Source organism: Antrostomus carolinensis, unplaced genomic scaffold (genome assembly GCF_000700745.2).
Source record: "Antrostomus carolinensis isolate BGI_N321 unplaced genomic scaffold, ASM70074v2 scaffold24710, whole genome shotgun sequence".
In the NCBI taxonomy this organism is placed as follows: Eukaryota; Metazoa; Chordata; class Aves; order Caprimulgiformes; family Caprimulgidae; genus Antrostomus; species Antrostomus carolinensis.
Window position 1 is genome coordinate 1 of NW_010290903.1, and position 10,338 is coordinate 10,338.

Below are 10,338 nucleotides of genomic sequence, written 5' to 3' on the forward strand. Positions count from 1 at the left end.
GGCGGGGCCGGCCCTGTGCAGCCCCGGTGGTGAGCGGAGCCTCCCTCAGCCTTTGTGTGCTGGTGGGGCCGTGTGTGCGGGGACACTGCAGGCCATGTCTGGGCAGAGCTCCGAGGCTGCTCTGAAGGCTTCTTGCAGTCAGCGTATCAGTCTGGCTGAGCTTGCACTCGCGTAATGGGAAGACAGCATAATGTGTCTTCAGCTGCTTACTTCCACTTTACTTCTTTCCAGTGGTCCTGATTTAAATGTTTCCCACCCGTGAGTCTTCTCTCAGATTTTTGCTTATCCTGGTTGCTGAAACTTGTATCAAATAATCTACTTTCTCTTAAGGTGTGTGCTAAGAAGTACAACTCCCAAGTCTAACAGCAGCAGACTGCTGGGCTAGGGCTTGCTGATCTGCCTGGAGCAGATGAAAGATGGGTGTGGGAATCCTCCTACATGAAGCTTTTCCATTGTTGGACGAGATAAAGAGTGGTTTGCTTAAATGGCTTATTTGTCTTCATCACTGTCCTGTTCTGTGGATGCAGGTGACAGAAAATATTCACAGAGACAAGCTGGAATTTGGAAGCCCTTGGAGGGAGGTTGAAATGGAAAATGGGGTTTCCATTTGGTTTTGCAGGGAGCATGACTGACTTGAGTCCAGTGTACCTAGAATGAGAAAGCTGATGTCCTCAACCTCAGATCTGAGCAGACCTTCAACTTCTATTTTTTTGAGGCTGTCTCCTTAATGTTACTGCATATTTTTATGAATTTGAGTGTCGGTTGGATGAGTTACTGGGTAGGAAAAGGACTCTCGTTCTCTTGCAGTTACACATCATCTTGTTACTCTGACTAGTGTCAAAACGTAACCAAGTTCTGGCGTGGTTGAGGGTGTCAGCACTCAGTGGGCTTTGTGATCATCATGGGAATGGGTCTGCCCTCATGAAAGGTAACTAACTCCTCCTCTGCCTGGTTATGTTCAGTGAAAGTTGCTGGACTAACCCAAGAGTGCCAGAGGCCTTTCCTTTCACACCCAGTAGTGGCTGCGACTACCTCTGGGCTTGGATTTCTAAAAATGGAACTCTGAAATTGTTGAACAGCCTCAGTCTGTGTCTGCTGAGCTGATGCTGGTTGCTGTGTTCTCACAACTTTGGGCACTGAGGTTACTCTGTGGGTTTTTTGTCTTGTGGAGTTTTGGATGGTGCTACTACTTTGCTGCTCTGGGTAGTACCAGCAGCACATCTCCTTTGAGGAGTTATTAGTGAAACTGTGCTGCAGATATGTGGAGTAGTACAGCATGGCTGTAGTAGTTGTGCATCAGTTTAGTTATCCACGTTGTCTCAAATGGTAAAAGAACTCCTAAGTGAAGCTGAGACCTGTATCCAGCTTGCTTTGCTAGGGGCTGAGTCTTGCAAGGTTTCAACCACACATGAGGATCACACCCAGAAATTTATCTGAGTAAGTGTCATTCAAATAGCCTTGCAAAACCCAGTGAAATAAGGAAGTCGTTCTGCATAATGACATAGCTGGTTAGCTGGTCTAGGTTTGGAAGTGGCAAGTCACATTTCTGAAGTTTTTAATTAGGGAATCTAGTGACTCCTCACACAAAACAGTGAGGGGACTTGCTCAAGTTTTTGTTATAGGTTTAAAAATGAATAGCAGGAGCTTCAGTTACCAGCACAATATTGCTCCTTACAGAAGGAGTGGTGCTGTCCAGGGCACGGAGAGCTAACAGAATTCTTGTTAGTTGCTTCATTGAGTGACTTTAATTCAGAGTATGCATTTGGAAGTGAGTGCTGGGAAAGAATAACAGCTCTCTGCAGGCCCCTTAATGGTTTGGATGGATGTAGCTGTCGAGCGTTGGGGTTCCATAAAGCTAAAATGAAAGGAATGACACAGCAAGATGCTGGTCTTATGGAACAGCTCTGAAAGCTGGATTACATACCAGGAACTTGCTATGGCTTATAAGGTTTCATTTGGTCTGAAACAGTGCGACAGCAGCGAGTTTAACCTCATATAAATCTCTAGTGTAATTTATGCCAATTAAATCACGCATATGTAATTAGAGGGAAAACTCAAGCCCATTACACAGGAGCTTGATACAGCGCCTGGCTGCCACTGGAGGGGTAAGGCCATGAAAGGCACACAGCCCAGTTCTAGAATAATCTTTTTTCTAGGTTGCTAGCTGGCTCGGGCCCTATTTATTCCTCCAACATAAACACACTTAGTTTGTGATCAGAACAAACTTAGTTTGACTAGAAGGTTTGAAAACCAACCTTAGCTCTGAAATCTAGTTACAGCTGGATACAACCAATGCAGCTTCTGCTTTGCTGAGGCTCCCCATTAGTCACTGTCTCTAATTAGATATTAAGCATAAGTTTTCCATACGCGTGAGTAAACTTGCTTACAAGGGAGGATATAATTTCTTCCTGGTCCTAATTTCCATAATGTAGATGGCCTGTGGCTCTTGCTCAGAGAAACTGCTTGTCATCCCATATCACATCTTGAATTGCTAGCTCCTTATCTGAGGGCTTGAAGTGTCCATTGTTTGCTGGAGTCTGCAGTATCTTCTGTTGTTTGCATCTCTGCAGCTGGTGTCTGTGAACGGGCTTTCATCAGACGGGCTGTGAGTGTGGGGAGGAACCAGAGGTGACCCAGCTCCACCGCCACGTGACGCCACTGAAACGCGACTCGAGTGAACTGACTCTGCTCCCAGGCTGCAGGCAGGGCCTGCTGCTGAATAATGGCACGCTTGTTCACTTGCTACAACGTGCTTGGTGGATGAAGAGTGGGGTTTCCTACTGTGAAATCTTGCTTGGAGCCTGGCAGATTGATCCTTGATCCAGGCATTTGGCACTGGAACACTGCAACTCCTGTGCGTGCAGGAGGGGAGAACTGCAGGGGTGGGAGGGACTCAGACTTTCCTGATAAGATTGTTAGGTTTAAGAGCTAAACTCAACCTGTTCTGTTTGTGGTGATAGGATAAACAAGATCCCTTTTTAGGTGTTGTGTCACAGCCTGAATTAATGTGGTTTGCTTTTTAACTTTGGAATATTTGACAAACCTTTGAATGAGGCCTTGGTTTCTAGAGAGGCAGTTTTTGAAGCACCTCTCCACAGAAGAGTCCTTTGGCCGGTTGGGTGCTGTGACTTCCTTCTGTCCTCATGACTATTATAAATAACTTTAACTTAAAAGAAGTCACACTGGAGAAGAGTGGAAAAAATTGTTCTAAAGAGCTTTGCTGCTGCTTTAGTGCCTTCTGAAACACCCAGGTGGGTCATAAATAGCTTATGTTGTCACTTCATACACATAGGAGTTAAGTGAGAAGGTTGATACGTTTTCAAGTGAAGTGTTTCTTAATCACAGAAGTCTCTTGAAATGGATTGCCTCACTTCATTAGGTAATAAAGCTAATATGAGGTGACTCATATTCCAGTTAATACTCTTTTTTTGAGGTCCTGCTTGTTCTGCTCCAGATAGTCTAAAACAGGTGACTGAAATTGGAATCGACTTCTTTCTGTTGTGGTCTTAAATTCCCATATAGCATCACTCTATAAGCAATGGAAGAGCTTTCAGCAGCAACACCTGGAGAAAGGTGCTTTCATGACTACCAGAAATGTTCTGAAGTCTTACATGGTTGACTTCTGGATAGAAATAGACCTTTTTAGGTCTTGTTTCACTGCTGTGTGGTAGTTACATGATAAACAGCCCATTTCCTTTTGAATATTCCATTGTAGTTGGAGTTGTATTTTCATGTCAGAGGAAGCTATTTTGCTTTCTGCAGCAATCATTCACGGAAGTGCTGTTGTGAAGCCTTTGCAGGGACTGTTAGATCACAAGGACTGAAGCTTCTAAGCTAGAGTTCAGGAGTCTGGATGTGATCACAAGTGGCTCAGACTCTGAAGCAGTTCAAGGAGGAAGCCAGACTACAGAAACCAGCGGGTCGGTTTGTCTGTGTATGATGCATTTCTTGTTTGAGGCTGCGAATGTTGCAGAGGAGGCTTCGTGAAGGGGTGGCTTTACATAATGCTAAAGTGACTCTGCTTTTTAAAATTTCATTCATTTATTTATTTATTTTTAGGAAGAGATTTCTGAGAGATGCAGCTTTTTCCTTAGTGTGAAAAGAAAGAAATATAGTGATGAACAGTGAGGCTTAAGGTATTAGTCTAGTTCAGGGGGATTGGGAATGTCCTGGCCGGAATCCATACTCCAATGATGTTGTCTCCTAGTTGGATAAGCTTGTTGATGATCTTTTCTAGGTGGATGAAAATTATTACGAGTAAAGATAAGTCTTTGTTGTGTAGTAACAAAGCCTCTCTGAAGAAATTTGTCCTATAACAGTGATGAATCATGTTAGCTTTATGAGGTCCAAGGTAAAGGCTGCCCTGAGCTTTCCTGTTGGTATAGAGACTCTCCTTGTGCAGGCTGTGGAGTCACAGTCTGGTAGCTGTGAATTGGTGGCTGAGGACCGTGTGGACAGGCTGTTGTAGGCAGCATGCTTTCCAGGGCCAGCAGCAGAGAGATACCACTCCAGCTGGGAAGAAAGAAGATGGAACACTGGTTCTACTGCTGCAGTTTAAGTTCTGCCTTTAATGGGTCCTTTAATGTATTGAAATGAATTTTTAAGGCAGGTACAGGTAGCAGGAATTCCACTCTCACACTCAATTGCTTGATCGAGCCTCTCAGCGCTTGGTGCTGACAGTCTGGAGAGCATAGCTCCCTGGAAGCTGGCAGTCTGCTGGCTGTAGGTTATGGCTACAGAGAGGCAGATGAAGGAGTGAGTGTGCTTTGCTTTGCTTTTTTTCTTTTTGACTCTCAAAAGAACTGGAAATTGTAGGTTTTAGTAAGCACCTTGTTTCAATATTGACTAAGTATTAAAAAAAGACTAAACTTGCATCCTTTGTACGCTTCTGGATTGTGAGGTGATGGTAAGTTAAATGCTGGTCTGAAGTCTTCTCATCCTCCCCTTTGGGAGATGAACTGTACCTGTGACTGGCACGCTGCCGGCTCCTTCCTGAGGTGAGACTTGTGTGGGTGCTGCTGGCAAAGCTGCCCCTGGCCTGTTGGTGGGCTGGGGGAGGAGAGGGTGTGCACCCAGAGGGGCAGCCTGCCAGGGTTACAGGTGAAGAGCAGCGCTTGAGAACGTGGTGGTGTTCCAGAGCACACACCAGAGCTGGGGTTAGCTGGTGGGTAACGGGCCAGACGTGGGTCTGGTACTGAGATGGAGAGTGCAGTTCATAGATGCTGCAGTCTGTGCAAGAGAGAGTGCTCATACTAGGTACAAGGTGAGCTAAACCAAACCTGATCTGTGCAGGTAGGTGTTGGCCCTGTACTGGAACATGGTGCAGGGACTTAGTTCAGTCTGGAAGCAGTTCTGCTCCTCTGAATAATCCTTATCCAACATAAGTACTTGAGTGGGTAAGTGGGTTCATGTTGCACTAAAATCACGTGCTTGGGTTCTCCAGGAGTTTGGAGTATGGAAAAGGGAGCCTCTCCTAAACCAGGAGGCTTAAAGACTAGTCCTGCAGGTTCTCTCTGCATGTGGTCTCTGAAATTGGTCTGTTTAGTCTCCCTCTTTCTTATCTTTCACACGGGGACCAGAGTTAACTTTGTTTTGTGACCTTCAGCAGACAGTTTGTATTAATGCTGCGTGGTCTGTATGAGCTCAGAGCTAAGAGCTTAATTCATAATCACTTCTAGTACACAAGGCTGATCATCCTGGAGGCCTGGATGAGTACAGTGTCTGCCTTTTGGAGGATTCGCAAGTGCTGGAAACAGATGCTATTGCTAGATCTGTGAGCAACTACTCTCGCTGTCCTTGATGAGTGTTTGAGCAGTGCTACTGTGTATGACAACAGCCAAGCACTTTTCAGATTGGGAATTGGAAATATTTCTGTGCTTATCAAACTTGTTTTAAAGCTGATGCCTATTTTAGAAGGAGAAAGTGTTGTATTGTGAACACACAGCGATAGGGCTGAGTAATCTGCTCTAGTGGGGACAGAGAAGTCTGATTCAAACACAACTGCCTGCTAAGAAAAGCATATTCTTCTTGTTCCACTGTTCTGTTTGAGTAGCTTTTGCATATGAATGCTCTGAGATGCAGCTGAATTCCTGCCTTTTTTTTTCTCTGTAGAGGTAGTAAACAAAAGCCCTCTAGATTCTTGGTTTAAAGAACTTTCTGGGCCAAGATGGTTGACTCGGAGATGCAGCTGAATTCCTGCCTTTTTTTTCTCTGTAGAGGTAGTAAACAGAAGCCCTCTAGATTCTGGGTTTAAAGAACTTTCTGGGCCAAGATGGTTGGATACAGTAGCAGAATCTATCCAAGGAGATCACTGCCTGCTATCCAAATACATTACAATTGTTTTAACCATTTTCTGAGCTGTCTTAAAAGACTAAGGTGACTGCCATGAGGTTTCTTTAGGTATGCTAGCTGTGTACCCACACTTCTGTCAGAATAAGGTCTTTCAGATGAAGATGAGTTGATCAATATGCTGGAAACCTGCAGTCCGGTGTGCCTCAAAGCTGTGAAGTGCCTGCCTCACCTCAGCATCCACAACCTCCAAACTTCCTACAGAGAGGAAAGGGGTGTGCTCGTGTTTTGGAGGCAGCTCAGTCCGGGGACCTGTTACCCTTTTCTTCTGTTGCTGACAGTTCAGAAAGTGTGGCAGATAGTGCTGGTTTGTCTCACCTACAAAGCAGAGTACAGAAAGCTGAAGCTCGAGTTGGAACTGAGTGTAGTTCTCCAGAGTGTAGTTTTTAAGCAAGCCTGAACAAGATTTGAAGCCACCTGGATGTGTAGCGTGGGCAGAGTACTTGGGAAGTAGTGCAAGGTGCAGCAGCTTTTCTGAAGATTCTGTCAAAGTTCCCTTGTGGTGGATCACAGTAACTTCTTCAACATTACATTAAACACGTGGCAAATGAGGTGCTGCTCCAGTCTGAAGGAATCTGTATCCTAAAGGAGCAGTGGGAGAGCAGAAGCTATTGATAGGAACAGCTCTCAAGTGATGGATCTGGAAGTATCTTGAGTGGGAATAGCTGGCAGCATATAGAGTAATATGAAGTAGCACAAAGGGATGGAGGTTCAGGGAGTGCTTGGGAGATGTTTGGTTAGAAGATGTGGGTGTAGGGTGTGACTGTAGAGGCAGGGATGCAGTGTTTCTTGAGCAACCATGGCCAGCTGACCCTTCCAAGGCAAGACTGGCAGTTCATGCTTTATGAACTGAACTAAACTGCATCAGGCATGGAAAGCATGGTTAACCACCTGCTGCTGAGCTGGCTGAAGTGGACAACTCATAAACTGAGCTTCCATGGCAGGAATGGGAAGCTAATGACAAGGCATTGAGGTTGTGCTCCTACCTTGCTAAGGCAGCAGAACGGTTAGAGTGGTTTCTGACAGTGCTGCATGAGATTGGTACAAGCTCTTCTGTGTAGCTGAAACAGTTGAAACTTCTTTCCAATGAGAATGGAGGACACCTGGCTAGTGAGGTTCAAGCTGTCCATTTTTCTGGGCAACAGTCCTTACTGTTGCATTCCTTAGATTCAAGGACTTAGTTATTTTTTTACTCTTTTTAAAAGGCTGTTAGTCTGTATAGCCATGCATGTGAAAGCAGATCTTAAGTGTGAGAAAGCATCACCTGTTGAGGGGACTGCTAGCTTCAAATCCGAGCTCTGGATGTGTTTGTTTTGGAGGTCAACAGCAATACCAACATGCTGTTTAACTGAAGGACTGGGCATGGCTATTACACATAATGGATGCAGTGAGATACATGAGATTCTGAGATTCACCTCCTGCCAAACAGCCAAGGGAGCATGGGAGAAATCTGTGCTACTGTTGATAACACTTGTTATGGCTCCTGGGTTAGTTACAGGAGATAGCTGTGAACTTGGCTCTCAAGCTGTTACAGACAAAAGTGTAGCAGACAGTAAAACATCTGCCACTAGAGAACCTCTCTGACACAACACTAGTTTGCAGTGGTTATGTCAGAGCTTAAACTGCTGCTGAAGCTCTGGTGGAAATGAGGTGACATACTCTCCAGTTGCATTTTGATTGCCTCTTCCACAAGGGAACAAGTTGGACGCAGTAGCCCAGCAGGAAGCAGACCTGTCAGGTCCTTCCACTTCCCAGCCTTTCCAAACTCCTCAGGGAGTGAGGCCATACCTGTGGGTTGGAGGCTGACTCCACAAGAGTGATTTATTGCTGTAAATGTTGTCCATAGAGTAGCTTGTGTCAGCAGAAAATCTTCTGGATATTTCTAGCTTGCAGGTAACTAGGAGATCCTGACCTACAGAACTGGGCTCCAGCAGAAATAGGCAAATGGCTCTTTTCCTGTGCTTGCCCTGGCTGTCCATCTGTTCAGCTACTTCTCCCCAAGTAACTTTGCTCCCCTGACTGCCTCAGGGCTTGAAAAATTATTTGAAGTGCTTGTAAGAAATGATGTGATTGACTTCAGAGAAGTTTCAGTTCACATGAATACAGTATGTACGACTTCTTGGCTGTAAAGCCTTCAGTTGGAAGGCAAATGGTTAGAAAAAGCTTATGATACTTTATGATGTGAACTAGCTGCATCAGACAAGCACTAAATTTAACTTTCTCTTTTTCCAGTCAGGTCAATTCAGTGAAGATATGATTCCTACTGTGGGCTTCAACATGAGAAAAGTTACGAAGGGTAACGTCACAATAAAGGTACGTTCCCCATTGTTGGCTGTCCCTCTTTAAACCCATGCAAAGTTTTCTTCAGCTTCTGGTTTAAAATGTTTGTGTTTGCTCTGTTTTGCTCCCACCACTGGGACAAATATAGGAAACTGAAGAGGCTCAGCTAAATCTGCTGGATAGCTTAAGAATACACTTATGTTTATTTATGGGGTTTCTTAAATGAGAATCCATGTGTGATTTCCAGGTTCATGGACTAGTTAAAGCAATGTTGTGATAATACTGTCTGGCTTTAATCTGAGTTGATTTTCGCATGTTTAGAGCCCAGAGGTCCTCTTCTGCTAATCAATATTGCTTAAGAGAAGGCTTGCATCAAAAGCAGAGTTTTAAGTCAGTACATCTTACTTTATTTCCTGGTATTCTGCAGTGTGAAAACTTAGTAGACGAGTGATTTCTTGTATCTGGTGTAGGATGCTGCAGTTGGCATCTCATGCCACTGGGCCTGCAAGCTTTGAGCAGCTGTACAAGGGGTTATTTCCATTCCAATATGTGATAGGTCCTGCAGCTGGCCTAAGGAGAAAGGAAAAAAAAAAAATCAAGTTTGATTTCTTGTCTTATCTTTGCGTGAGATGTTTAAACATAGTGCATGGCTAAATTGTCTTTTTCCCCTTGCCTTAAGATTTGGGATATAGGAGGGCAGCCACGATTCCGAAGCATGTGGGAGCGATATTGCAGAGGAGTGAATGCTATTGTGTAAGTGTCGTCTTCCTTCAGCTAGTACTTAACCTCAGAGTTGCTTCTCCTCTGTGTGTAGCCTTTCTAACAGTGCATGCTTGACTCTGTAGTACTTGTTTTAATTTTGAAACTGTACTGCAACCATATTGACCTTTATTACCCTTAAGTTCAGAGCTCAAGGTAGGTTATTTTCTTATCAGTGTCTGATCTGGAGTACTAACTACTTCCTGTCTGAACTGGGTGGCAGTGCTGTCTAACTGAAAGAATCTTTCATCTGCTCTGATCTTAGAGACATTTTTTTTAAAAGACCCGATTTCTTTGCCCAGAAGACCTACCTTTGTTTAAAGCCTTGTTGAATGTGTTCAAAACTGACAGTGTAAAGGAAAAGACTGTTTCTGAAGTAGTTCAGTTTCACTGACCTAACCTTAAATTCTTTTTAAAGCTACATGGTAGATGCTGCAGATCGTGAAAAAATAGAAGCCTCTCGAAATGAGCTGCACAATCTCCTAGATAAGCCACAGTTACAAGGAATCCCTGTAAGTAATATTGCCTTACACAATATTCATTTGCTTGAGGAAGATGCAGAAGGAAACTTTAGCAGCTCTGAAGTCTGACTTGAACTCTTAAGCCAAGTGTAAGGCCTAACCTTGCTGGTTAGTATAACCATGAACAATGCCTGCCCCGAGTGCCTTAAATAACATTACTGACCTCAGTCCTTCAGTGTTCTTATTCTTGTTCAGTGCCAAAAAAAACCTCCAAAAATCAACCAACCAAAAAAACCTGATAGTTTAGAGTATTCCACAGGATGAGTTTGTGCTTTCTTCTAGAGTCTACTATAGCACAGGTTAACCAGAGTGTAGTACAGAAGTGTAGAGTAAGTTTGGGGAATCTCAGCTGAAAGTCTGCTGGGATTGTTCTCATTGTTATCCTCTGATGTGTTCTAATTCTTGCTTTTTACATATAAAGGTTTATTTG

The 10,338-nt window shown here is 44.2% G+C and overlaps 1 protein-coding gene across 1 annotated transcript in view; it reads left to right on the top strand.

Annotated features, from left to right (window-relative positions):
• The first annotated feature begins 8,581 nt into the window (after positions 1 to 8,581).
• The window catches only part of ARL8B (ARF like GTPase 8B), a 5,763-nt gene continuing 4,006 nt past the window's right edge, over positions 8,582 to 10,338 (top strand). Inside the window, exons 1-3 of the mRNA XM_010174792.1 lie at positions 8,582 to 8,661; positions 9,308 to 9,381; positions 9,806 to 9,899. Coding sequence (XP_010173094.1) covers positions 8,602 to 8,661; positions 9,308 to 9,381; positions 9,806 to 9,899 — 228 coding nt within the window. The 5' untranslated portion in view covers positions 8,582 to 8,601. The remainder of the gene's footprint in view (positions 8,662 to 9,307; positions 9,382 to 9,805; positions 9,900 to 10,338) is intronic.